General features: G+C 48.3%; 2 protein-coding genes across 6 annotated transcripts; both read right to left on the reverse strand.

Annotated features, from left to right (window-relative positions):
* Positions 1 to 2,901: 2,901 nt before the first annotated feature.
* fam20a (FAM20A golgi associated secretory pathway pseudokinase) lies at positions 2,902 to 13,791 on the reverse strand. Of its 4 annotated transcripts, none has more exons than XM_062475160.1 (12): positions 13,656 to 13,791; positions 10,359 to 10,730; positions 8,307 to 8,545; positions 8,013 to 8,063; positions 6,551 to 6,629; positions 6,280 to 6,372; positions 5,034 to 5,149; positions 4,716 to 4,896; positions 4,479 to 4,588; positions 4,309 to 4,387; positions 4,162 to 4,221; positions 2,902 to 3,865 (listed from the first exon to the last, which is right to left on the reverse strand). In XM_062475160.1, exons 1-12 carry the CDS (start codon positions 13,661 to 13,663, stop codon positions 3,571 to 3,573), a joined length of 1,683 nt encoding a protein of 560 aa, XP_062331144.1. In that variant the 5' UTR covers positions 13,664 to 13,791; the 3' UTR covers positions 2,902 to 3,570. The 4 variants fall into 4 exon arrangements, with proteins under 4 accessions (XP_062331144.1, XP_062331143.1, XP_062331142.1 ...); XM_062475159.1 differs by lacking the exon at positions 13,656 to 13,791 and adding an exon at positions 11,881 to 12,013; XM_062475158.1 differs by lacking the exon at positions 13,656 to 13,791 and adding an exon at positions 11,327 to 11,827 and having other exon boundaries at positions 10,359 to 11,139.
* A 1,949-nt stretch (positions 13,792 to 15,740) lies between these two features.
* On the reverse strand, positions 15,741 to 26,703 carry LOC134031454 (WD repeat-containing protein on Y chromosome). 2 transcript variants are annotated; one of them, XM_062475077.1, is made up of 19 exons: positions 26,506 to 26,703; positions 25,055 to 25,334; positions 24,728 to 24,874; positions 24,404 to 24,526; positions 24,159 to 24,330; positions 23,819 to 23,865; positions 23,493 to 23,630; positions 23,151 to 23,339; positions 21,923 to 22,114; positions 21,286 to 21,768; positions 20,995 to 21,144; positions 20,658 to 20,842; positions 20,348 to 20,487; positions 19,231 to 19,373; positions 18,856 to 19,070; positions 18,147 to 18,298; positions 17,469 to 17,554; positions 17,085 to 17,231; positions 15,741 to 16,111 (listed from the first exon to the last, which is right to left on the reverse strand). In XM_062475077.1, the coding sequence occupies exons 1-19, from the start codon at positions 26,574 to 26,576 to the stop codon at positions 15,965 to 15,967; spliced, it is 3,207 nt and encodes a 1,068-aa protein (XP_062331061.1). In that variant the 5' UTR covers positions 26,577 to 26,703; the 3' UTR covers positions 15,741 to 15,964. The 2 variants fall into 2 exon arrangements, with proteins under 2 accessions (XP_062331061.1, XP_062331060.1); XM_062475076.1 differs by having other exon boundaries at positions 17,469 to 17,599.
* Between the last annotated feature and the right edge of the window lie 208 nt (positions 26,704 to 26,911).

Genomic DNA, 26,911 nt, shown 5'->3' on the forward strand with positions numbered 1-26,911 from the left:
GCAGGGGTGGCAGAGTAGTCTAGACGCCCAGGGACCTGGCTGTGGGGAGTTCGCTTCCCTACAGGGACCTGGCTGGGGGGAGTTCACTTCCCTACAGGGACCTGGCTGGGGGGAGTTCACTTCCCTACAGGGACCTGGCTGGGGGGAGTTCACTTCCCTACAGGGACCTGGCTGGGGGGAGTTCACTTCCCTACAGGGACCTGGCTGTGGGGAGCTTGCTTCCCTACAGGGACCTGGCTGGGGGGAGTTCACTTCCCTACAGGGACCTGGCTGTGGGGAGTTCGCTTCCCTACAGGGACCTGGCTGGGGGGAGCTTGCTTCCCTACAGGGACCTGGCTGGGGGGAGCTTGCTTCCCTACAGGGACCTGGCTGGGGGGAGCTTGCTTCCCTACAGGGACCTGGCTGGGGGGAGTTCGCTTCCCTACAGGGACCTGGCTGTGGGGAGTTTGCTTCCCTACAGGGACCTGGCTGGGGGGAGTTCACTTCCCTACAGGGACCTGGCTGGGGGGAGTTCACTTCCCTACAGGGACCTGGCTGGGGGGAGTTCGCTTCCCTCGTCCAGATGGACGGCTGTTCGGCCTGTTGGTTTGAACCAGCCACTGCTGAAGCAGAGAGAGAGAGAGAGGGGGAATGTCAGAGTGCTGATGGATGTATCAGTAGTAGGTTGCTGTCGTACCCCCTTGACCCCTCTCTGTGTAGACTGGGCGTGTGCCAGACCAAAATGTTGGTGAGGAGGCCTGTTCTGCTGCCCTCTGGTCAGAGCAGTCACTCTAAAACCTCTTTTATTTACTCCTTGCTTAACTGCTTGACTTTGATTACCTCTATCTAAACGGCATATTTAACTGACTTTCCCCCCGGCTCCTCCAGACACAGTCTTCACTAGGTTATCTGTCTGCTCTAGGTGCCATGTTACACTGTCACCCCCCCCCCCCCCCCACCTCCCCCCTAACACATATTACCTATAAAGGAATGCTCGCCCTCTCTGAGGTTTACTGCCCATGTTTTCAGTCTTCTGTTTTCGTCGACCGTTTTTTGAACTTGTGTATAAACCAGTTGGTGTGTGTGAGTGGATGGGTTGTGTGCTTGTGCGGCTGATGCATGTTGACATGAAAGGAGGCCGACTGCAGTAAAGGCTGCCAAGCTTGAGGATGCTCAGTGACTTCATAGGATGCTGCAACCGTTACATTTTCATAAACTAGCGAGCCAGATTGAGCAACTTCCGAGAGATCATCAAGCGTTGCCACTGGGTAGGGATTAGGATTTCGTTAGGATTTTTGATTTGACCTTCCAGTTTTACCCCCCCCCCAATATTAACAAGTTAAACTTGTAATTCAAAAGTATTAGTAAGTGAAGTCAGATGCTCTCTGTACCAGAAGAGAGGGTAACCCCATGTCTGCCGGTCTGAATGCAGTGGTCCCGGTTTGCCTTAGCTTACCCTCCTGGGGGTGCACTATAGGCCCCCCCCCCCCTCCGCGCCACCCTCCTCCGCGCCCCCCCCCCTCCCCTCCCCAGCAGTGTGTGTGCTCAGGGCTCTGAGAGCCCTGGGCCCCCAATGAGGACCATTCTTTTTCTATTCCACCCTGATGACTGTGTTCCGTTTGACCTCCTGTACGTGCAAAGATGTTAAAGATGTTTATCCTTTTGGTATAGATTGTTCCAGATGGCAGTTTAAGCAATAAAAAAGTCAAAATTATACATTTTGTGTCTACCTTCTTCCTAGGTTGTGTCTGTGTGCATGTTCAACGATATTTATGAAACTATGTGAAGGTGAAGTCCCACACATGACCACAATGTAACTTTTAATTTAAAATAAACAATTTGGATTTGAACCCAGGCTGTTGCGGTACTGCCCCAGCATGTCTGAAAGAGCATGCACACTAACCCAGTGAGCTAACAGGGGAACCCTGCTTTCTTCTGGTTTTCTGACACCCCAACTGCAGGTTGTTACAACTTTTAGTTGAGTGGAGATTATGATCCCTGATAGCTCAGTGGTTACTGTGTGGGCTACTTTGTGAGGTGTTGTGTTCAAATCTGGCTGAAGGATCTTCTTGTAGCTCAGTTTTTGCTCTTGGACAATAAAACTCGAACAGACAGTTGGGAGGGGGGGGGGTCTTTTAACCGTTGGGCTGTCTCAGACCCCCCACATTGCGAAGGTTAAAAGAAAATTATTTTTATTTGTTTTTGTATTGGGTAAAATTGGGTAAACAACGATGGTTCGTTATGAACCTTTGGGTCATGTGACCTGAAGGCAGCACAAGGGTTAAATGTGACTTACTGAAACCTGCAGGAACCCTGGTTCAAGCAACTGTTGATTCATTATCTTTGTCCACTAGATGGCAGTGTTGTTGCTTATCTGCAATCCTGACTGCTGATATATTCAAGGAGTAGCTGAAGTTTATCTTCAAATCACTGTTTGCCTTTCCCTATCTTCTTAAGTATTGGATCTCATATGATGTAGATGAGGGATTCATAAAACATCTGCTTTAAGGTCAATTACAAGTTCTGTTGCTATTGAAACGTTCATTCCAAGTCATTCCAATGAGTCTAGATGTGTTACTGGAGGATTGTGGCAATGTAGCTGTTTGAATATTTCCCCATCAGCTTCATATTTCTAGCTGAGATCTGGCCCTTGCATCCACTTGTGTAAAATCAGACACTGCAGAAACCTCAGTGTTGTGTTTTGGGGGCAGAGGGTTGTTTTGCTCTCTGACACCTAGTAACCCTAACCCCCTGGTGCTTCCCTATAGCCTGACTGCCCACGAGACAGACATAGACACAGTCTGGTACAAGATGCAAGACCTATAAAAAAATAATAGTTTAATAGTTTTTTTTGACCTGACTATCAAAAACAGGATGCATAAGTCAGCACAACAGTGAGAAAGACCCAAATAGACCACGGTGTGCTCTGAAATACAAAAGAACATTGTTTGAAGACAAAACCATGGTTTCAGACAAGTTCAAACAAAGCCTTGGGGTAATGTGTGCATGATATTCTGCACCCAGAGTGTGCAGTAGTTACGTGACGTCTGAGAGAATTGTGTTATGAAACCCAGCTTTGAAGGCTTAGGCCTAAAGACGCCTGCCTGCTGCCAGGCAGAAACAGAGGCTCAGTGCGCGGCTGATTAATGGGAGAAACAGGCGGTAAGGCCTCGTCCTCTCATACGGTGTAGGCGACGGGCACACCCCAGGCACTTTTCATGTTCATAGTCAGTAGAGTAAAGCTGGCTCTTGACTATTCATTCATGATCACACAAACCACACCTTTATAGAATGTGTAAAACATCATTTATGTCAAACATATTTCAGAGGTTCTTTAGGACAGTCCCCCTTCAAAGCTTCTGAAGATGGTCCAACACAGCATCTCATTCTCTTTAGTCTGCCTCCTGCTTTTCTTCCTTTTCATTTCTTCACTGTCCACCCGCCATCTTTGACATGCCGCTGTGGTAAACCGTCTTCACAAGGTGGAATCCTCCGTGTCCTCCACACCCTTCAATGTGTCCATCATCAGGAACATCAGTCTCCCCACCGGGTGGTGGATCTCAGGTAGTTGGAACTCCCTGGCGTCTTAGGTTAGCTGCCCTTGGTGGCATGTCTGGCTGGCTGTCTGTGCGCCATCGCCCAAGTGTTTGTGGAGGAAGAGCCAGCGGTGAGGTCATCGACGACCACCGGCCCCTCCCCCAGCCTGCGGACACATCTGTGGACGGCCGTGAGGACGTGCTGCAGCCGGCGGTCCAACGCCAGGAGGTGTGGCTCCGTCAGGACTGGGCTGACGGGGTCTCCCTGCAGGGACTCTCTCATGACGTCACTCAGCCTGTAGCGCTCCCGGGAGAGCAGCTGGAGCCGCAGCGCCGTGGAACGCTTTATACTGGCGGGGAGAGGGGGGCGAGGGAGAGGACGAGCGGGGGTTGGAGCCACAGAGAGGCGAGGGGCGAGGAAGGCGTTGGAAGGAGAGGGGGGGGTTGGCGAGAGGTTGGTGAGGGTGGCAGACAGTGGAGGGAGAAGGCAGAGATGGGAGGAGGTTGGGGAGGAAGAGGGAAGAGACGTAGGGATAGATGAGGAAGAGAGATAAAACAAGACATGAACCAAGACGAGTCATGTTTGACTGACACGGCTGAGTGCGTCACCGGATCAAAGTCAGCTGGTATATCCTCTGGTACTCACATGCAGCACTGAGACAGTGGGGCCAGGATGGTCATCTCATCATGGGAGTGCTTCCCAAACCTGAAACCCAGGATGGGATGTCATCACAAGGAAAACAAACACATCATCATTTAACGGCAATACAAGTTGCACAGGACCATCACCCACCCCCTGGCGTTGTCCAGGTGGAGAAGAAATCCGTCTCCAAACCCAGTGAAGATCTCGTAGTGATGCCTGTCCATGTTACCTGTAGAGAGCATGATTACAGAAGAGTAACCATGGCCATAGGTTAACGTTACATTGGAAAACTGGATTGTGATTGGTGGAGCAGTGGGTACCTGTGAGGAAGTCAAAGATGGCCATGTCTATGATGTTGAGGAGTCTGCTGCCTGAGTTGTAGGGAGGAATCTTCTTGATTGAATCACAGTACAACGTGTTTACCTCCCACCTGGTAGATAGACACACACACATTTGAGTTACAATGTTGCAGCTACTGGAGTTCTGGAGTCTGACTTCTCTTCTCCTTTGAAGGTATAGGGTAAGATGTGTGAGTGTGTGCGCGCGCGGATTCTCACTCCTGATGGCCAGTGTAGGTGTAGGAGCGTGACCAGGGGTTAGAGATGGAGACCCGGGGGGCCAGACTAAGACTGGGGAGGTAGGCAGACATGGAGCCCTCCAGCAGGTCCGGACCCCCACACACAGCATACTCTGTCTTACACATGTACAGACACTTGGCGAAGAAACAAGTGTTGTTCGCTGTTGGAAAGCAGAACACAGGTATATATATATATATATATATATATATATATATATATATATATATATATATAAATAAATGAGTGAAACCTTTCAATAACAATTTCAGGGTTGTCAAGGTGGCGGATGAAGTTTACCTGGCGATGTGAAGAACACGTTGCGCAGGTCCTCGTTGTGTGTGGTGAGCAGAACCTCCCCCGTCAAGTTCACCAGCCGGCCCACCACCGGCGGAACACGCCGGAAGTCAAGGATTCTACAAGACAGGACGAATCACAAAACATAAATGGACGAGTTATAAATTCCCATTTTATCTGGAACCACTGCAACACTCGGAGCCAAGATAAGATCAAATCCCAGATAAAAGCATGTAACAAGCCCCATATGAAACAGGTCTGTTTCCTCAGTCATGCTGCTTGAACATGGTTCCCAGACATTTAGCTCCAACTTTGGGATAAAAAACAAACTCGCATGAACTCAACTTCAACAATCGGGACACTCAAATCTCCCACCTCAGCACTTACACAAACAGGCAATTAAATCAAGTTAGCTGAGTTTTATCTATGAAGAACATCTAACTCTCTGCTCTGTGTAATTTGCCAGGTGCTGATGTGAAAGTATTTATCTCCCTGTGGGTCTTATCTCAGCCCCAGAACCACTGTCATCTGTAAGCAGAATGAGTGTTATTGAAGTCCTGGAAAATCCCACCTGCTGATGCAGACTAATAATGATAAGGTATTTGACAGAACACACACACACACACACACACACACACACACACACACACACACACACAGAGGCTGTACACAAACACAAATGAACCAGAGATGGACGTCCAAAAGACTAGAAACTACTTCCAAAGGTAGTGGAAGGTAGGTTGTTTGTGTCACAAAGTGGTTAGCAGCTATTCTGACTCATGCTTGTGTGGGATTCTGAAGTTGAACACTGGAACTATAATGAGGCCGCAAACTGATGACTCACTTAAGCTAACGTGCCACAAACAGGAGACAGGGTGTGTACGTGTGTGTGTATGTACATGTATGTGTACAAGTCTGCTTTATGGACAACAGTAATTATAATGGCCTGTTTGGAGGTGCTTGAGAAACGTGTTGGGGGAGGCTCAGTTTGGAAATGTGTTTATCACTGACTGACGTCTCCTGTTCCCCACTGCAGAGAATACCTATTACAGGCTTTCAGCTCTGCTAAAGGGTAACTAGATACAACAGGGAATCATTTCAGGTATGAGTATAAATGCATATCTTCTTACTTGAAGTCTATACTTCAATAGGCTTTTGTCAGATTCTTTCAGATATGCAAACCTTTCTCACTTGGTGGCTTTCTTGTAAAGCTGTGTTACAAGGTGTGTGTGTGTGTGTCCATATGTACCTGTCAAGGTGGAAGGCTGCAATCTCTGCGTTGTGTCTCTGGAGATCGACAAAGTAGAAGACATCCTCAGGAGTCTCCTGGTTCCTCTGCTGCCTGCATGGAGACACACACATGCAGACATACATGCAGACAGACAGACAGGCAGACAGACAGAATTATTAGACTGAGTGAGTAGAGCAAGTATTAAAGACCGAATATGAAGACAGCTGTGGATTAGTTCCACTCAGAAAAGAGGAATTCTTCATCAACACCAATAGCTGGAAGAGCTCACCTCATGGGTTTGTACATGGCTTTGCCAAAGTTCTGCATCTTCAGGGTCAGCTTGAGGTGGTGACCACTTGGCTTGACCACTGAGAGACAACAGAAAAGTAAACAAATGAGCGACATGAACACAGAGTTAAACCATTCCTTAAAGCTCCTTCTGAATAAACATTCCACCTGCACCCTCAGGGACAGAACCAGAGCAAAATCTAGATGCTGTGTAATCTGACCAACATACAGTATATTGCCTTTTAAATCTCTGATGTTTGTTGTGGATAGGGTGATATTTTCTCCTGTCGCCTCAGGACCTGTCCCAGATAAGATAATGAAAGGTTCTGAGCTGGAACCAACCAGAGACCCAGGGAACACCAAGCTAAGACAAGTGATTCCTCAACCTCAGCCTGGCTGTCATGCATGTGCGCACACACACACACACACACACTCAGACCACCATTCCTCCCCTGCCAATCAATCTCCTTTGACTCTTCAAGTTCTTTGAGTCGTTGTCATCTTTCAGTTCACTGCTGTGTTTTATTGGAGAGTTTGGAGCACATTTGTAGCTTTTGGGTCTTTCATGAAGCAAAAAGAAAACTATAAAAAGAAAAGTATAAAATAGTTTTTCAGTTTTGTCGTTCCTGTTGGCAGTGTGGCTGCTGTGGTCGCAGTGTGTGTGGAGAGAGAGCTAGAACCCCTGGAATGCAGGCTTTGACCAGATTGCTGCCTTTGAGTGATGGTGCGCCTGTGTGTGTTTGTGTATGTGTATTTACGTGTCCGTGTGCGTTTGAGTGTGTGCCTGGTATGATTGTGCCGTGTGTGTTTGCGTGTGGACGTCCAACTGTCTGTGGAATCACACACCAGAAGTGTGAAGATATTTGTGTAGCCTGGAAATCTGAGTGGGAAGGTTGCTCTGCTGGGTTTTAGTTCTGGGATCTACCTCCACTGTCTTCTCTGTTCTGGTGGAGGAGATAAAACACAGAGAGAGGAGAGGCTGCCTTTGAACCTACATCCATCTGCTCTCCTGTCTGGCTCCAGCTGACATGGAGACTCAGACTGAGAAATTGCAATCACGGTAATTTGTGTGATTTGGTGCCAGATGAGCAACGCTGTGTTTGTCTTTGACAATACCTCCAGAGAGGAGGAGGAGGGGGAGGAAAGGTGGAGAGAGGAGGGGGAGAAAAAGACAAAAGACACAGGAAGGAGAGAAACAAAAGGGAGAGAGACAAAACAAAATGGTGGTGGGGCTGGAGGGGGGCAGACAAAAGCAGCAGTTATGGAGAAGTGTCAGCAGTGTTAACTGACTCTCTGGCACTCTCGCTCCTGTCTCCCCGTCGCAACAATCCCTGACACAGATAACATGAGCTAGCACCCCAGCTGCCCCGGCCAGCAGGACACACAACACCCCCGAGGACAACACGGCAGGGAAGCGGGCCAGGTATGCAGGCACACACAGGACTGCTCTGAATGAGCCTCACCTTGGGAACAGTCACACGCTCCTTTGAGGGCCTTTTCGTCTTGAGTGTAGTCTGTGGAAGAAAAAAAACCCCACCCCAAAAATGATAAGAGGGACAACAGCGTTTTGTTCATCAACTTCAATGACTGGACAATGATGAGGCTTTGAATGATGAGGCTTTGGTTGATGTGCTTATGGTAAATGTGTGTGTGTAGTAGGTGGTGGGTGGATACACCAGTCATGTGAAGGTACACAGCACTCACAGCTGATCTGAGGTCCAGATGTAAGTGATTATAACAACGTGAAGTGTTCGTACCTGCGTTGATGATGGTGTGGGCTTGCATGTCCTGTAGCAGACGGGGAACAGTGGGGTCATGGCTAGGATCCGCGGGGTCGCGGCTGGGGTTGTGCCAGGGGTCGTGCCGGCGGTACAGGGCATGGCGACTGATGCCCAGGTGGAACTTCAACCAGCTGGCCTTGGGGTCAAAGGTCACCTTTTGTTCGAGAATGGTGAAGTTGGCGGCTGCTGCCACCTCTCTGTAGAACTGCATGTGACTGATGTGGAGGGAGAGAAGGAAGGGAATGAGAGAAAAAATTGGTGAGTTAAGGCGTAAAGTGCCTTGTGTCCTGGAGGTTGTATGGTGATGTCATCTCTCCTCCTCTCAGATATTCATCAGATGATTTCACAACAGAAATGTCAGAATGAGGAATAGAGAAAGGGCTTCTTATTTTCTGGTTTATTATTTGAAGTGGCAGTGTTCCAGACATATACCACATACCCCTTTCCTACCTTGCAAAGTGTAATACTTTACTGGCATCTCCTCTCTTTTCTGTTCTCCTCTACTCTATTGACCAAGGTATATTTAAACACACACATCCGCTCTCCAATCCTACATTTAAAACGTTATCAGGATTCACACAGGAAACCCAAACAAACAATCCCACCCCAATGGTGCTGACAGGGATGCAGTGCTGCTGGAGCACCTTGGAGCCCTGACCACAGAGGGAAGCTCTTCCCCTCACGTCCCCTCAAGCCTGATTACAGTGGTCAGGTACTGTAGAAGCAGTGGTCTGATTACAGTGGTCAGGTACTGTATGAGGAGCACGGTAGTTTGGGGCTGGTTGCTGGATACAGAGTCTTCCTGGCATTGTGTGAGACAGCTGGCTGATGAGATGGACCAATCACCTCGCCACAGACCAGATCCGCAGACCACAGAGAGAAGAGAACAGACCTGAGAGGCGGACGAGGAGAGATGTGGAGCTGGCCGGCGGGCCTTCGAGAGAGGGGGTGGGGCCAGGCTACTCATATCCTGTGTTACGCCTTAATCCGTCTTGTGAAACGGGACGTCTTACTAAGCCCCTCGTCTAAACTTGCGCAGCCTACGCAGACACAACTACTACAGTAGACAGTACTGCATCTAGTACACACAAACACACACAGTGCACACACTGACAAACAACTATTTAGAAAGACAGACCCACAGGGAAAAACAGATACACGACACATACACACTTCTTGTTAAGAGTGTGACTGGGGAGTTAACAGGCCGTAGCCTGAATCTCTGAGGCCCTGGGGCAGCCATTGTTCTGTGTCAGTAAAGAGCCCAGCCAGGGGAGAGATCTCCTCTTCATATTTCTTCTGTTTTTCCAACAGCGGAGCCCAACCTGGGTGTGTGGGTGTGTGTGTGTGGGGGGGAATGTGTGTGTGTATGTGCATGTCTAATTCTCTCTATCTCTTGGTTGGAACTGCTTTGGATAGAGAGATGTGAGGTCACACACGTCAGAACAGCTCCAGACAGACTGAGGAGACTGGATCAGTCTGAATGTCTTGATTGCCTTATAAAGACAGCGTTCCAGACATTGAGCTGTGAAACAATGTGTTTGGGAAGTTTCAGCTCCAGCCCACTCTATGAACTTGAATGACTAAAGAACGTTTACAAGCTTCATGTTCAAATGACATCCCGCCCCTAGAGCAAATGTTTGACATTGTTTACATGTGCTTATGTTTGAGGGGTGTGTGCGAGGCAGGGATCCACAGCCGTAATGTCAGCGACCCAGCCTCTCCACCACAGCACACTGCAACACGTGTCATCTCCTCATCCAAACCAACAAACACACCCCTCCTTGGCACATGTCGTATTCTGGCTTAAATGCGAGTTCTGATCCAAGTCCTTTCCTGCATCTTATTTTATTTTTTAACACTTTACAAAAACCATCCCTCGTGAGCTTTGATAAAAAAAAAAAAGTTGTGATCATTCATGAAAATTGTTTGCAAAGGGTAAATGATCTACAGTAGTTTGTGTTTTTCCAAAACACAAATGAAAGATGAGAAGGGCCGTGAAAGCAGTGTGGTTGTGGAGCAGCTCACCGTTCCCAGCGTGACACCTTCCTCCTGTAGTACTCCAGCAGCTCCTCCTGCTGAAGCAGCCACTCCTCTGGCCCCAGCACCCCCGGGCCCTGGGGCTCATACAGGGGGTGAGCAAACAGCCTACCCAACTTAGAGCTTCTCTCACTGGGCTCCTCGTCCAGGGGCGATGTGGAAGTCCAGTTGGAAAGCCAGGGAGCAATGATGCCGGCGTGCCCAGGGAGGGAGACGTTTCCTGGGCTGCAGAAGCAGCTGGGGTCCCCCGGGTGGGGTTGTCTGTGTCGAAGCTTGGGGAGGAGGATGAAGTAGAGGTCAGCAATGAATATGGTGCTGAGGGTCGCAGCCAGGAGCAGACGGTCTCTCCTCATCATAGCACTAGAAGAGGAGTGTATGAGAGAGAGAGAGATTAAGAGAGAGAGAGAGACTATACAGCGCTGTGTGTTGTGCATGGCATCCCAGGCAGCCTCGGTTGGGTCTCAGAGCCAGAGGTCAGGGGTGGCAGGTTAGATGTGTCAGCTCAGCTGTCAGTTCTCACTCCTTTTTTTATCCGCTTCGAGGTTTCTCTCTTCTCGCTTCGCCTCCCGCCGTCTCCACCAATCAGATCCTCTCACCGTTCTCTTGTTCTTGACTGGCAGGATGGAGATATTGAGTCAGAAAGTAGCACAAAGACTCTGGTCTCGGTTCAGGCTCCGCTCCCTCAGATATTCCAGCCCGGAGCCTGTGTCTGTCACACGGGGCGCGTGTGTCACAGGGAGTGATCCGTCTGGAGGTCTATCCAAAGGTTCTTGGCAGTGTAGAAAAAAAAGGAGATCAGCCCTTTACGAAATGTGCCGTGTATTCCAGCTGGCCGCCCCTCTCCTGTTCTTGCTTTGACAAAATATGAGTATGCGTGTGCCTGTCTGTAAGCCGTAAGTAGGTGTGGGTTTGAGTCCAGAGTGCGAGTGCGTTTTTCTGTTTGTGAGTGTGTGTACCCTGGCTGCTTGGCGTCCTCCTGAAAGCGCTTGTTTTCATCTGGATCTGGTTCTGGCAAGCTCTCTTCTCAGAGAAGAGAGAAGCTCTGTGTGTGTCTGTGTGTGTGTTAAAGAGAGGGAGAGGGGGGGGGAGAGAGAGAGAGAGAGAGAAAAAAGGAGTGTGTGAGAGAGAGAGAGAGAGAGAGAGAGAGAGAGAGAGAGAGAGAGAGAGAGAGGGGAAGAGCGAGTGTGCGGTAGGGAGGGAGAGAGACAGAGTGAGTTTATGAGTGTTTGCTGGTCCCTTTGAATGCACTGCATGAGCATGTGTATTGGTGTAGAATGAGAGAGTGTGCGTGCGTCTGTGTGAGCGTGTCAGAAATGTGAGATTGCCTCGTCTTATGTCATCTGTCGCTTGCCGCTTTCTCTGCTCCTCTCAGGGTGACTCAGCGATGTGGATGCAAAGTCCTCTTCTCCTCTCCTCTCCCTTCTCACTTTCTTCTTCTCTCCACCCCGGTCTTCTCAGCACTCCTCCTCCTCTCTGTGCACCCTCCCCCTGTCATCTCAGCTCCACTCACCTGTTCATCAGCTCCTCCCTTTCTCCTCCCTCTTTCTTTTCTCTTCATTTAAATCTCGTGCCTCTTCTCTCTCCTATCCTCTTCTCCTTTCTCTCCACTCCTCTCTGTCTGATTTCTGCTGCAGGCTGGGTTCTATCCAGCACCTTCCTTCACGCTGTGTTTCCCCGGCATAAACACACCCTCCCACACATCCTCCCACGCTCACAAAAACACACACACGTACACAGTCTGTAATCACTAAAACCTTGGTGTGATTTCTGTTGATGCGACAGACGGGCTTCCATATTCGTCGAACCTTCCTAAAGAGAGCTGGAAGCTGCTGTCCAGCCTGCTGTGAAGGTTAGTCTGGGCTCTGCATACGGCACTAAGTCTCTTCACACTCACCAAGTGGCTCCTAGCCTACATCTGGGTTGTTTTTTTATGTGGTATTTGGTATTTCGGAACATCTGTTGGGTGTAGTTGCGCGTGCGTTTGTGTGTGTGTGTGTGTGTGTGTGTGTCAGCGTGCGTTGCTCGGGTGGAATCAGGTGCCAGCCTTTCTCCAGGGTGTTTTCACTTACACCAGGGAGAACATGTCCCATTAAGATCCTCTGATTGATGCTGGACATTAGCAAAAGGCAATCCAAGCCTGTCACTCAGCTGGTGTGAGGGGAGCCAGCTCCCAGGCAGGGGCAGTGAGGAGGAGGTTCTGGATGGGAGGTGGAGGACCACAGCTATAAAAAGCTAGCTATTGTGGCCGCTATTGTTGTTCTTTCAGCCTGAATGCTTGATGTAAAAATAAGCGGTTTCCAACCGGCGACGACCACGGTTTTGCCTACAACTGAGGGAGCTTTCCATCTCATTTAACATCTGTTTGTGTATGAAGATCCTTAAAATCCCTTGGTTGCCGCATCCAAACTGCCCCAGTCCAATGTCCCTATAATTAATAGAGAATTACACCTCCCTGCCCATAAACCAGAGATGATTATACTGTATCATAAATGAATGTGCTGTATATCATAGATCTGGGGTACTCAATAGGCCGGGGGTACTCAATAGGCAGACTCCGGTCCGCATACGGACCCAGACAAGATACAATTTGGACCGAAGTCAAATTCAACCATCTAATTTAGTCATGATCCAAGCGAGTTTTCGTTGGTGCGTGATTTTGCGCCTATATATTTTTCCTACTAGATGTGGTTTCTATCTTTCGTGTCCAATCCAAAGGTCCAATCAATCAGGAGCTTTAATAACTGTAACCACCATGACAAGTCACTCACGCAACGTTGGCCGAAACCTCTGTGGGTCACGCCGCTTGTGTGTCATATCATTCGCAACAACGCAGGCTAATCGTTTTGCTAACGGTACCCGTTTCTTCCTTAGCGAAAATCATGGCGTGCTCCAAACCCGACAAAAAGCGAAAAATTGATTCCGAAAATCTCAAATTTAAGATAGAGTGGACTGACAAGTGTGCTGCCGGGGGGGAGCACAAAACCGATGTGTTTAATCAGGGGCAATGAGACGGTTGCCCTTGTCAAAGTGGTAACGTGAATATGGAAGCAAATCAGTGACATGTTTTGAATGTTAAGGCATTGAATACTTGATATTGAAATTTAAACAACACCGAATTCACATATGAATATATATTTCAATAAAAAAAAAATTCAAGGCTCGGAAATTAAAAATTCCACAAAATGTTGATCTTAAAAATTTCGAGCACAAAAAAATCGAGTAAAAAAAAATCGAGCCTATCAAATTCGAGCCGAAAAATGCAAGATTTGATCACATCGGACTCACCGAAGCATGGTTGTTTTCCCTGGTAGTCACCATGTGTTTTCTCTTCTCGATTGCTCGAGAAGGGCTCGATTGCTCTACCCAGAGCCATTTAACTGAGAAAGATACCATTTGGACCAAAGCCAAAATCAACATTCTAATTTATCATGATCCAAGCGAGCTTTCATTGGTGCGTGATTTCCCTGTCTCTACCTATTCTTGGTATCCCGGATGATGCAATCGGATTTTTTCGGATTAAATATATATTCATATGTGAATTCGCTGTTGTTTAAATTTCAATATTAAGTATTCAATGCCTTTTAAAATTCAAAACATTATGTCACTTCCATAGAAACGTCACTATGACACAAAGCATAGACAATTTGAACACAATTACCCCCAGAACTCTGAGGTAAGGGCCAGAAAAATAAACCATCACTGTTCCTGACCCTGGATTGAATGGAAATTTGGTGAGTGGACCCTTTGGGTTTCTAATTGAGTACCCCTGTCATAGATGAATGTCCTGTATATCATACACTTTATTGAGAATGAAGAGCAGTCTAAACTATCACAGCTAGCCATCACAGAGCATGACTCAGAAATCGAGAATCACCGATCAACATCATCCAAATTTCGAACCTGACTATGAAACAACCCCAACTGCTTTCGCAGACGTATTTGAATGTGCGTCATTACTTCAGGCAGAGATCTATGCACAGGGCTCGAAGGCTGCCGTTTCTGTGCAGCTCCAGCTGTGTGTCAGTTACGGTTCATCCCTGTGAAACACCCACAGCTCCACGCTGCTCTGCTTCTCCTCCGCTCCTCCTCCGCTCCTTCAGGGAGACAGTTTTGTCCCTCTTCCCCCACAAAAGCCCAAACTAATCTGAACATAACCCCCAGCTTTGAGCACAGGGCATCGTGAGGACAAACACACACCACCAACCCGGAGAAACTGAATAAGACAGAACAACAGAGCCGTGAAGAGTGTGGAACCAGATTTGTCTTACGAGAACAACAAGATTAGAGAAGCAGCGTCGAGTGGTGATAAGGACATGCTTGCAGAGTGACAGGGACGAAGATGACTCGGGAATGAAAAGGTCATGGGTGACATGCATCAGACCAGAGAGCAGCAATGCCATGCAGTGACACAGGGATGGACGGGGGACAAATGTCATCAGATCCCGTCGTTCTGTTTCACTGCCTCTGACTGCTGTCAGTCGGATAACCTGACCCCCGGCAGATACCTGCCTCGCTGTGTTGTCATGTGACACATCGATGTCATGAGAATCAGAACGAGTCAGGCAAGGTGTGAATTACAGACTGGAGAGGAGGGGGGTGGGGGAGAGAAAGAATAGGTGAGAGAGAGAAAAGGGAGACAGCTTGACTGACAAAGACAGCTTGAGTGAGAGAGAAAGAGAATCAGAGAAAGAGAGAGATTAACCCTCGTGCTGCTTTCGGGTCACATGACCCAAAGGTTCATAATGAACCATCGTTGTGTTTACCCAATTTTACCCAATACAAAAACAAATACAAATAATTTTCTTTTAACATTTGCAATGTGGGGGGTCTGAGACAGCCCAACGGTTAAAAGAAAATGCTTCACTTTGTTTTTGTATGCGGTAAAGATGTCGCAATACGACGGTGGGTCACAATGACTGATGGGTCAGAATGACCCGAAGATAACACAAGGGTTAAAGAAGACAAAAAAAGAGAGGAAGAGAAAGATGGACAGAGGGAATAAGAGATAGAAGAGACTAAGCAACACACATTTGTCCTGGGATGATCTGAGAAGGAAGAGAAGCTGCTGCCAACAGTTCAGACCAGTATAGCATTACCACCTGTCACCATGCCAACGCCACAATGGGCCAGGCTGTATCCACCCCCACCCTGGCGTCATAGCAATCGTTTACTGTAGAAAAAAAGCATGCCATTCAGACATCAAAAGTCACACTCCAACACACACACACTCATATACTTACACACGCATGCACACACTTACGAACACACACAAACACACCCACATTCACAATACAAATCGTGTATCCACAGAAAACTTGAGCTATCACTCAAACTGGACATAAGATTTAAAAAAATTACAAACACATCATCTTTATTAAATACCATGGCTGTACAGTTTACAGCACCTACATTTCTAGGCACCTTGGCATGGTGAGCTGTGTGGTAGAGACTAGGGAAATTCCTGCAACATTCCTTCCAAAGCTAGGGACCAGAGAGGAGCAGACATCTAAAAACAGACCTCACAACTGCAAGTGCACACACACACTCCCATACTGCACGCAGAGTCCTCTGTTACGCCCACCCCTACTGGCTGGTCAGGTTGCTGTTTCGGGTTCTTGGTCTGAACTGGTGATTGACAGCTGCAGGGAGCTAAGCCCCGCCTCACTGGGAGACCTGGGACTGTGACACTGCATCCAGGGACTTATGGGTAGATCCTCTGTCAAGGGGACTTCCTGGTAGTCCTGGATAGGGGGGGAGGATGAAGGAGAGGGAGGAGGAACAGAGGATGAGAGGGAGGAGGGTAAAGAAAGAGGAGAAGGCCAGACAGAGAACCAGAGACAGCAACATGAGGTGCAGCAGCTGAAGAATTTCTACCTGACATTTTGACAGACATTTCTGAAATTCTTTCTTCAAATAACTTCCTGAAGACTCTTTCAGTCTCGCCATCCCTCTAATAACTTTCAGGTGCTGTTCACTGTCAAGGTTAGACCCCAAGCCATCAAGACATATCTGAGCAACACATACACACTCGCAGAAACAGAGAAAGAGAGGAAATAAAGGAGAAGAAAGATAAACAGCATTCAGAAAGCATCACTATGGAGATGGGAAATAGTCTGAAAAAAGATTGTTCTCTGATCAAAGCTGCCTGTACGAGAACAGCTAGACTTCTCCTACTTTCCTCCTCTCTTTCATTATCCCTCCATCCATCCCGCTTCCTGGAGGGCCACGGCCTGGCTATGGAATGGAGCTGCTGCCACATTTCCCTGAGAGCCAGTGGAGCCGTGCTGTTCACCTCCTTCAGTGTGGATCCTGTCTTAGTGAGCCATGTTTCTGACTGTTAACGTGTTCAAATGAAAGGGCTGTAGACGGTCCTCAGAACATGACATAAGCATGGCCACAACCCATAAAATATATCGGTCAGAATGTGACCGATATTCTCCTCCATGGGTGACATTCTAACTATTTTGCATACACTTACACTATCTTTAACATGCTATGTGTGTGCTGGAGAATATCTACAGCTCTTTTAATGGTGGCTGTGCCGACACATCACCAGGTCTCTCCTATCAGACAGTTGAGGAACTGCAGGGCAGTTTGTTCCTTTGACAGGATATGGATTGCTGCTAGACAGGAAGCAGTCCCCTCTACAATGGTGTGTCAGTCTGGTTTTGAAAGGCAGGGTGAGGTACACACACACACACAGTATGACCTCACCTGCAGCACAAGAGCTTGGTAGGGTGTGCACACCCCTCCCACCAGGCTGAGTTTGTTGACGTCAATGTCACCAAACACCCGTCTCCTCTCCCAGCGCACGGCCGCCTTCCTCCTGAGGTCCCCATACACACCCCGACACACACACCCCTGGAGAGGGATGGAGGGAGCGATGAAAGAGTGGAGGGAGAGAGCTAGGGAAGGCTGACCTTTCAGGTCATGTTAACCACTGCATGTTCCACACTGAACAAACGTTTGTGCTCTTGCGGTCCGTGTTGACACATTTGGGACAGTGTAAATCAGAGCGAGAGAGAGAGAGAGAGAGAGAGACAGACAGACAGACATACATACAGACAGTGAGTGTCTCTGTTTTGGAGAGAGCCTCACTTTGGTTTTTTGAGTCTGAGCAAGGTTCTCTGAAGTGCTGACAACTCCAGTTAGGTTCCTCTGGTCCAAATCCTCAGGGCTGGAGGCTGGAGGTGGGGAGAGAATGTGTGTTTGTGTTCTTCTGGGTGCGGCTGGAGAAAGAGCATAGCTAATCGCTTATTTTGGAAGGTTCAGAGCATAAGACAGACAGCGAGAGAGGAGAGTAGGAAATGTTCTAAAACACTCACACACACACAGACACCCACACACACACACACTCCTCCACTCTAAGCCTGGCCCATGTATCCTCAGCGGAACATTGCCTGAAGGTTCCAAACCTCTGCTCCAGAGTTCTAGAATGTCAGGAATGTCCAGTCTCCTCTGCATAAAGCTGGGAAATTGAATTATTCAATGGTATTGTATTTAATTAGGTTGGAAGGGTTTGGCCTCTATAGGTTGAACATATCCTCTTCCTTTCTAAATGACCTGCCATTTCCAATTCTCACCAAGACACAGACACACACACACAAACCAGCAGACTCACCTGTCAATGTGTGCGTGTGTGTATTTGTGTGTTTTTAAGAGACTGAGAAGAAGAGAGAGAGAGAGCAAGAAAGTGAGGTAGAGAGAGGGATAGAGAGAGAAAGGGAGAGAAAGAATGTACCAGAACACCTGTTTGTAGCAGTGTACTGTACTAACCTTCCCCTTGATCCTCCTCTTGTGATGTTTGGCCTTGACTGACAAGGTCACCGAGCTGACCTCTGACCTCATTGCTTCCTGATTGGTCCTTTTCACTCTGCACCTCCCCCTCATCCCCCTTCTCCGTCACAGTGGTCTCCTGGTGCCAACTCCTGTGGAGAGGGAGATCTCTAACAACTGTGGACACACAGATGCTCACATTTACCCATTTCACAATTTAAGGCTAGAAAGGGCACACACCCACGTAAGCCACTATTGGTGGAGTTGGCTAACATGGTAGAGTTCCTTGCCCAGCTTGAGTGGTCACTGTGTCCTCACAATATTGATCATCCTCTCATGGTTGTAAGGCATGGGTCACTGTGTGTGTGTCTTGGGTTTTGACATTATGGGAGAAGGAATGAAACAATCTTTACCACATCCTCATCCCCAGGACAAAAATTAGTCGCCATGGGTGATAGCATATACACACACATACACACACATACTGTCTACACCAACTGACAAACTCTTCATACTTTCCAAACCCAACCCATGTGGTTTAACTTAGCTGTGCTTACCGTAAAACCTATCAACAACCGTTCGCCTGAGCAACAATTAAGGTTGATGAATGTTTATAGAGGTGCAGGATATCTTTGTCAACGCTATTTACCAAGTCTAAAAAGCACACACACACATTCTTAAGATGATAGCTTCTACTTCATTTTCTAACCCATGGTAGGTGTCTGGATGCTGGAGGTCCCAATGTGCATCCAATCCAAACGTCCCCAAACACACCCCCTCCCCGGTCCACAGTCGGGCAGAGCCGTCTCCTGATGCCGTGAGCAGAAATAGGGCGTCTGGGTCCTCCTGCAGCAGCTCCAGGCTCACCAGCGCCCCCTGGTGGGCCCTCCAAGACCGCAGCAGAGGGGGGCAGGCCGAGGTGGGCTGCAGAGACAGGCGTAACAGCAGGTATTCCCACACAGTCTATTCACAGCTAGCACATGATATAGAAACTAAGATGACCTTTCATCGTCTCACATCACAGGAGACACCCATGCGTGCCTCCTGAACATTACCGCCAACACGTGGACACATGCTAACACACCTGGAGGGTGATGGCCAGAGCATACTGAGAGATGTCCCACAGCTTCACATAGCCACTCCTGTCTCCAGACACCAGCAGGCTGCTGTCCTGGTCTGACGTCAGACACAACACCTCCCCTGCTGGGGCTGAGGGACGAAACTCCCCTGCAGGGAGAGAGATAGAGAGAGAGGGAGAGGGAGAAAGAGAGAGAGAGAGAGAGAGAGGGACAGAGAGAGGGAGAGAGAGAGACAGAGGTGTGAGAATGACAGATCGACAGATCGACAGACAGACCGGAGGCAAATATTGACAGGTAGAATAAGAGAGAAAGATAGATGGTGGCTAGCAGTGAATAGCACAAAATAGTAAGAGAGATTATACAAAATGTTCCACATAGGCTGAAGGTTTCATATACACTGAGCAGTGTAGCTTGATGTTATTCCAGCAGGTAAGAACAGACATCAGGAATCAGAGATGCAAATAAACGTCTCCCCAGGGGTGTCTGTGAAGCAGTTCCCTAATCTCAGTTTGCTGCCTCGCAGCTGTCATCGTTAGGTCTCAATCAGTACCCACACCACTAATCACACACTCACAGTCAGACACATACGGGCGAGTCACTGACACACACTCCTTCACACACACAAACATGAACACTTTCGCACACTCACACACACACACACACACATACAGATATGGCCTCAGTGCATGCATCCTCCACCACTAAACACAGATGGGGAAGCAGGAGAAATAACTGTGGTTTGTCAGGAATGATGCAGCTGCACATCAGCCAGAACCAGGGCTCCAGCTGCCTCTGGGTCTTCAGGCTGCCATCTCAGAACGTTGCTCTCTGATCCTTTTCAAACATACAGGTGCTGAAAATGTCTGGCTTCTATCCTTACCAGCGTTGGTCTCTATGTTAACCTATTTCTCCGTGCTTTGCATCTTTACCTCACTGTTTTTATCATCTAGATCTCATCTAGATGTTTTTGTCGTCCAACTTCCTGTATTCTTCTACTTTACTTTGTCTCTCTATTCTCCCCGTTTTCTTACCCTGTGGGCATGTGATCTCACCTTGTGTTTGTGTGTGTGTGTGTGTGTGTGTGTGTGTATGTGATCGCACCTTGTGTGTGTGTGATCTCACCCTGTGTGTGAGTGTGTCCTGCAATGCTCCAGAAGCAGATCCAGGCATCCTGAGAGGAAACCAGGACAGCTGTGCTCCTCCACTGTCTGGCTCCAGCCCTGGCCTGCAGGAACAGCAGATTCTCCACAGGGGGCGCCACCCTGGACACATACACACACACACACAATGTACACACATTCCATTTAATTGGCACTTCGTTAATCCCTGTACATGGTCAGCATACACCTTAGAGTTAACATTCACAGAGCATTTTTATTTGATTCACTCACACACACACACACACACACACACACACACACACTCTTCTCACCCAGACTGAGGGTTCCTTCGCAGGCGCACCAGGGGCCTTTGGGTGTCCATCGCCCAGACGATGATCTCTCCATCATGGCTTGCCGTGGCAACAACCCCCAAGGCAGGACAGTGGGCCAAAGCTTGGATGTCTGCTTTGTGGATACGTCCAGACTTCCATGACATGTCTGCCTTCACGCACACATCCTACACATGCATACACACACAGACACACACACACATTCATTTATGCTTGGAGATATACACACACATACAGCCCTGAACTATCTGTGAATTTAAAGAAAGCATTTAAAATGCCTGTGCAATGTTTTCATCCATGTCTGAAACTTTGACCTTACCTTTGCTCCTGTGATGTCATACTGAACTATTTGCTGGCTCCACCCCACAGCGAGTAGCTGGTTGTCATAGAGACAGATGATCCCAGTGACCTCAGAGCTTGTGACAGGCTCCAGTTTATGTAAGTTGTGCCCATTTAGAAGATTCCACACCTGTACAGGAGAGACATTGGTATATCTTACATTTCCTGAGATTACTTAAAAGTCACATGAATGTTTATTTTTAGCCACTATCTGGTTGCCAGTGGAAACCTGAAATCTCTGAGAAAAAGGTGTGAGGGGGCGTGTCTGTACCTTGATGGTGCCGTTGGTTGATGCAGTGATGAGTCGTCTGTGGGAGGAGTCCAACGCCATGCAAGTGACCTCCTCCTCTCCATGGGCGTTGGAAATAGTCATAAGCCACGCCCCAGTTGCCACATCCCACACCAAAACTGTTGAGTCATTGCTCCCGGTTACCACCTGTCTCAGGGTGGGGTTATAGAGGGCGCAGGAAAAGGGGGTGTGCTGGAGTTGTCTCACCCCTCCTGCTTCTCTCCATCCCCCTCCTCCAATTCTCTCCATGTCGCCTCCTTTCCCTCTCTCTCCCAGCCTCAGCAGAGCCAGGAAGTCCTTACAGCTCACCAGCAAATGGGGCGGAGTCAGTGAAGGAAGGGGAGGAGTCACTAAGAGGAAGGGGAAGTTTCCATACTCTGGAGAGTGGCCTGGCTGCAAACAAGGGAACTGCAGGTGCAGGGTCCTGAGACAGCGATGAGAGGAAATGTCCCACACCCTCACCTCCTTCAGAGGAGAGATGGGGGGGGGGGTGAGGGAGGGAATCAAACAGACCGTACGAGTGTCTCATTACAGCGGACCAGCAGGTACAGTAATTCCACTGGAGCAGCTACAGTAATAACAGGCCATGAATCGATGTGTTGACACTGAAGGAGCCTACCGCATCTTTGGAGTAGCTGAGGACCTGAGCCAGCGGCTGGTAGAAGGCAAGGTCCACCACCGTGGTGCCGTGACCCTCCAGCGTGGCAACGGGCCGAGACGGCACGAAGCGGTTCCACAAACGCACCGCCGGGTCCAGCCCACCGGTCACCAACAGACCCAGAGGCCGGCTGTAGTCGAAACACTGCACACCCTGTGGGAGAGGGGAGAGAGAGAGAAAGAGACAGGACAAGGTAGAGGGCAAGGTAGAGTGAAATAATGAAAAGGTTGAGTATGAGTGAGCGAGAGTGAGAAAGACAAGAGGATAAGTGGGGAGAGAATAGAGAGAAGCCCTTAGGAAGAAACAGCTGTCATCCCAGGCCTCTGGTGCCCTTGGTGGATGACAATTGTTTAGCACACAGAGGCCTGACTAACACTCTAAAGATACCCCTACTTTCACTCTGATTATATTAGTCAGCACTGAGGAATTGTGAAGGCCACTATTAAGTTTAAGCTGAACAAAAACACAGTTTATTAGAGCACAAAATGTGCCCTTTCTTCAAGCATAACAGCAGCTCCAAAACACCCCCACCCAGTTTAATCACTGTTTCTGCCCGACTAGACGAATGACACACACTCTCCACATTCATGGTTCTTCTGAGTGAGCTTTCATTATATTGGTTGCAGGTTGGGCCATCCATTGAATATGTGGCTTCATTTATTAAGGAATACAATGGTTATGACTGAGACGACTGGCTCCATTGACGTTTTGTTTTGTCTATAACTGAATCTGTTCACTTGACCTCTTCATGTGAGCTTAAATTACAGACATATTTTTAGACTACATCTGTGTGGACAATCCTGACCACCTGACTGATTGAGAAATACAAGTTTGACCCAAGAGCTCATTGGCTAAAAGCTGACAGGTCAAACCAACCTGGGTCACTGTCAGCTTGATTGTTCCAGAGCAGCCTTGAACCTTGACCTCACTGATTGTCACATAATCTCACAGGACACATAAACTGTGGTCAGTCTCAGCTGTGTGTCCGGAGGGAAGTGATGCACGTCAGTGTACCTCACACCGCATAATTATGGGACAGCAGCAAATACAGCTCTTGACACCAGCTGTCGTCCGCTAATCTTTGCTTTGGTGTTTTGTTTTACCATCCCATCCACCTTAAAGATCTGATTCTGTAGTCTTGATATGTGTGTGCCTACTTTAGTGTGTGTGTGTGTGTGTGTGTGTGTACCTTCATAATGTTCCAAATGTAGGGATTCCTTTTGAGGCTTGCATCCATGATGACCACAGATGACTCGTCACTTCCGGATGATGTCATGATGAGATCTGTGTGGGGATCAAAAAGGACTCTGTTGATTGGTTCCTGGTGGATGGACGGGAGGTGCTGATAAGACACCAGATGGCTGTGGTCACCCAGGTCCTGGTAAAAGGAGAAGGTTGCAATGTGTCAAATGGTATAAACGACAGAGAAATAATTATTGTTGTAACTGCAGGAGTCTATAATGTATAATATAGTGATGGCAGGGGCATGTGGTGCCGTTTTACTGCTTCAGGTGATGGAGATGAGACCAACCTGCATGTAGATCTTCTGTGGTCCGTTCGCCTCGCTGAAGGGGCTTTCAAACAACCCTGAGAGAGGCAGCAGGAACCACAGCAGGTGGACCCCACCCCTCTCATCCCCCCACAGGAGCAGAGAGCGCCGCCCTGGAGCCTGGGAGGGTAACAGCAGGGAGGGGAGACGTTAGATGGACAGCATCAGAGGTTTCAGTCACCCATCACTAAACTCCTGATCACAAGTGATTTGGATTACCTTTTCTCATTATTATTCATGTATTAGCTGTAGAAAATAAGATTGTTGGAAGCAGACAGGGGCATGTGGAAAGTGGTTAAAGTTCCTACCTTGATGTCACACGAGTAGCACAAAGCAGTTGGAACATTCCGGAAACCTGTTGTGATTGGAATGGAGAAATTAGTGGATGATTTAAAGGGACAACAAACTAAAATAGGGGAGTCAGGTGGCTGAGCGGTGAGGGAATCGGGCTAGTAATCCGAAGGTTTCCAGTTCGATTCCCGGCCGTGCCAACTGACGTTGTGTCCTTGGGCAAGGCACTTCACCCTACTTGCCTCGGGGGAATGTCCCTGTACTTACTGTAAGTCGCTCTGGATAAGAGCGTCTGCTAAATGACTAAATGTAAATGTAAAATAAAAATAGCTGTGAGCCATCAAACCTCATCCTTACCAAACAGGTGGACCTCCTCAAAGCAGCTCGCTGTGGAAACGTCAACAAAGTGAATGTCCCTGCTGCTAGTTGCTATGGCGACCTTATGTACATTGGGCATGTGTACGGCGTCGGTGGTCCATCCTCTGAATCGCCTCCTGTTAGCTCCCTCCTCTGTTGGGTCCCCCACAAGCTAGATAGAACAGGTCATTAGTGGGTGTGTGTGTGTGTGTATGTGTGTGCATGTATCCTTGTTTGACACTCACTTCCAGCGTCTTGAGGATGTGTAGGCGGCTGTTCCACACAGTAAGCAGCCCGCCCTTGCTGACACTGATGTAGCGGAAGGGGGGTGGATGGGGGACAGCCACCACACGGGTAGTGGGCTCCTGCTGCAGGAGGAAAACAGAGAGGGGAAGGCGTGAGAAACAGGCAGACAGACAGACAGACACCAAATTATAGAACAGATAGAAAAAGAGAGCTCCAGGGAAGAAATAGAAGGAAAGAGCTCAAATGAAACAGAGACCGAAACAGAGACATCTACTGAGACTGAGAAGGAGACATAGCCAGAGTCAGAGAGCGAGTCGACTCACCTTGTTGTGAGAGCAGTGTGTGATGAGGGGTTCAGTGTCCAACAGGGCCCCTCTGGGGATGGAGGACAGGTCTCTCTCTCTGGCCTGCTGCAGCAGGTAGCCACACAGATCCCCCCAGGCAACACTGCCAACACAGGTGATGTCCACCTGGAGCAAACACACACACCGCAGCTCACAGGATGGGAGGCTAATATATTCTACACAGTAGTTAGGGTTTGATGAAGGGCATATTGAGCCCTTGAAAGCAGTTACTACCTGTGAGTGGTCTGTATTGTGGGGTGATGTACCACACTATGTGACTGAAGTCAGAACGAGGACTCTCCTTACCTCCTTGTAGAACTGTTCTATCCATCCTGCCTGACTGTCTGAACCGATCACAGGGCTCAAAACATCCCGGAACTCCTTCAGAGTCATCCCCTCGTCTCCTTCTGCTCCTCTTCCTCCTCTTCCTCTTCCTCCTCCTCCTTCCTCTCTCTGTACAGTTCTGCTGTGCCCTCCATCCCCTGGCTTCCTGTCTGAGGGTGTGCAGCAGGTAAATGCTTCCTTCAGCACCAGCAGATGGTCCAGACTCAGTTGCTCCTCAGGACTGATGCTCCAGCCTGGGTCACTGTGGAGAAGAGATGGAGGAGTGTGTAGAGATGAACCAATAACATGACAATGAAATAGATGCAACTGTGAGACACAGATGAACACATATTCTAATGCTCAAAAGATTTTTCTCATGCATGGATTTACTTTATGTAAAATGTGTACATGAACTGTGGTTGAGCATGGGTTGCAGTTTAAAAATATGAATACACAGCACTCTCTAGTGACAAGAGAGAAGCAGTGCAACAAGCCTAACACTGTTTCGAGCATCACACCGTCCTAAGTTTATTGTGGTAACTCTGATTACGATTACATGGAAAATCAAACACCAACTCACTGTAAAAGTTTGACAAAGCCTTTTGTTTAGATTTAAAGGCAAGTTATGCGGATTTGGGGGAAGGGCCCAGGGGTGAGGTTCGGGTCAAGGCATGTTTCTGGGGTGACACAATGTCCCCCACTTTGTCCCTCCACACTTGATGAGAACCAGTCCTTGTGTGGCCACGTTGCCAAGGGCAACCAGTAAGTAGAACAATCAGTCACATGACTAGAGATTGTGAGCTGTCTTCTTGTTGAGTCAGAGCGTGCCTGAGCGACTCTTTTACATCTGGCTGGTTCTCGCCATCATCTCCCTCACTAATCATTGATACGGAGCAGCCACTGAGACAATAAGTCTGGGTACACAGGGAAGAGGGTTCACAATGGATTGTGTCTCAAAATATGTTATTGTTGCTCTCCCAGGATAGTCTTTGTCTATGAAGAAACACTTCCATTCACTGTCAGGGAAAACTGTTCCAAATACAACCATATTCAGGTTAGGTTCAGGTCCCACCACGCAAAATGTGCAGTTTGGAATACAAAACTTGTTTTTCAGGAGAAGGGAAAACTTTTTTTGAGAGAATTCCTTTGCAATGGAACAAAAGTTATACTTGGCACTCTTTTCTGAGATGCTTTCTGTGAAATAACTTATTGCATAACCTCATTGGTTAATGCATTACACAAACAACTAACTGAGTGATGATGTGGATTATGAAATTTCAAACAGACAAAAAAATCATTTTAACATACCTTAAAGTATTCTTCTCATGAATCATTGAACATTATTGAAATGGGACTGGTGTTTCTATTGAACATGTGGATAATCCATAACAAAGTCTATCTCGATGAAACTAGTAGAGCAATTGTAAACTCACCAACAACTGCTGCTTGGTAGCTCTGTCTCATACACCTCCCATGGACCCCTGTTGTCTCCCAGGACATCCATACAGACACAGTGGTCTTATCACCAGCCTACAGAGAGCCTACAGCCATTCCCCACAGCCAGCCACTCTGACCCCTCTGGAGTCTTCTCCAGCATCCTCTGGGTTTAAACAGCAAAAGGGTTTGTTCGTCTCCCCTCCTTCCTCCCTCTCTCACTCAGCCGAGACCATCCCAATCTCCTGAAAGCTCTTTGTGGAATGCTTGTGTCCGCAAACCAAGGGCTCATCAGTCACAGGGGTTTGAGCAGACGTACAGAGGGAGAGAGTCAACATGTCTCTGCTGGAGGACCAGAGATAGCAGACCATCCATCATATCAGCTGCTCTGGAAGTCATGCTAGC

Source organism: Osmerus eperlanus, chromosome 12, assembly GCF_963692335.1.
Source record: "Osmerus eperlanus chromosome 12, fOsmEpe2.1, whole genome shotgun sequence".
Classification (NCBI taxonomy): Eukaryota; Metazoa; Chordata; class Actinopteri; order Osmeriformes; family Osmeridae; genus Osmerus; species Osmerus eperlanus.

Bases quoted from the DNA above. Each gene is read 5' to 3' on its own strand.
- fam20a (XM_062475158.1), bottom strand. From the start codon at position 10,804: ATGCACAACACACAGCGCTGTATAGTCTCTCTCTCTCTCTTAATCTCT. The intron at 8,546-10,358 runs GTGAGCTGCTCC...CCTCCACATCAG, and splicing joins AAGGTGTCACGCTGGGAACG to TCACATGCAGTTCTACAGAG. The intron at 3,866-4,161 runs GTGAGTACCAGA...TCTCCCCGCCAG, and splicing joins CCACTGTCTCAGTGCTGCAT to TATAAAGCGTTCCACGGCGC.
- LOC134031454 (XM_062475076.1), bottom strand. From the start codon at position 26,576: ATGGATGTCCTGGGAGACAACAGGGGTCCATGGGAGGTGTATGAGACA. The intron at 25,335-26,505 runs GTGAGTTTACAA...TCTTCTCCACAG, and splicing joins CTACCAAGCAGCAGTTGTTG to TGACCCAGGCTGGAGCATCA. The intron at 20,843-20,994 runs GTAAGGTCAAAG...ATGCATGTGTAG, and splicing joins ATGACATCACAGGAGCAAAG to GATGTGTGCGTGAAGGCAGA.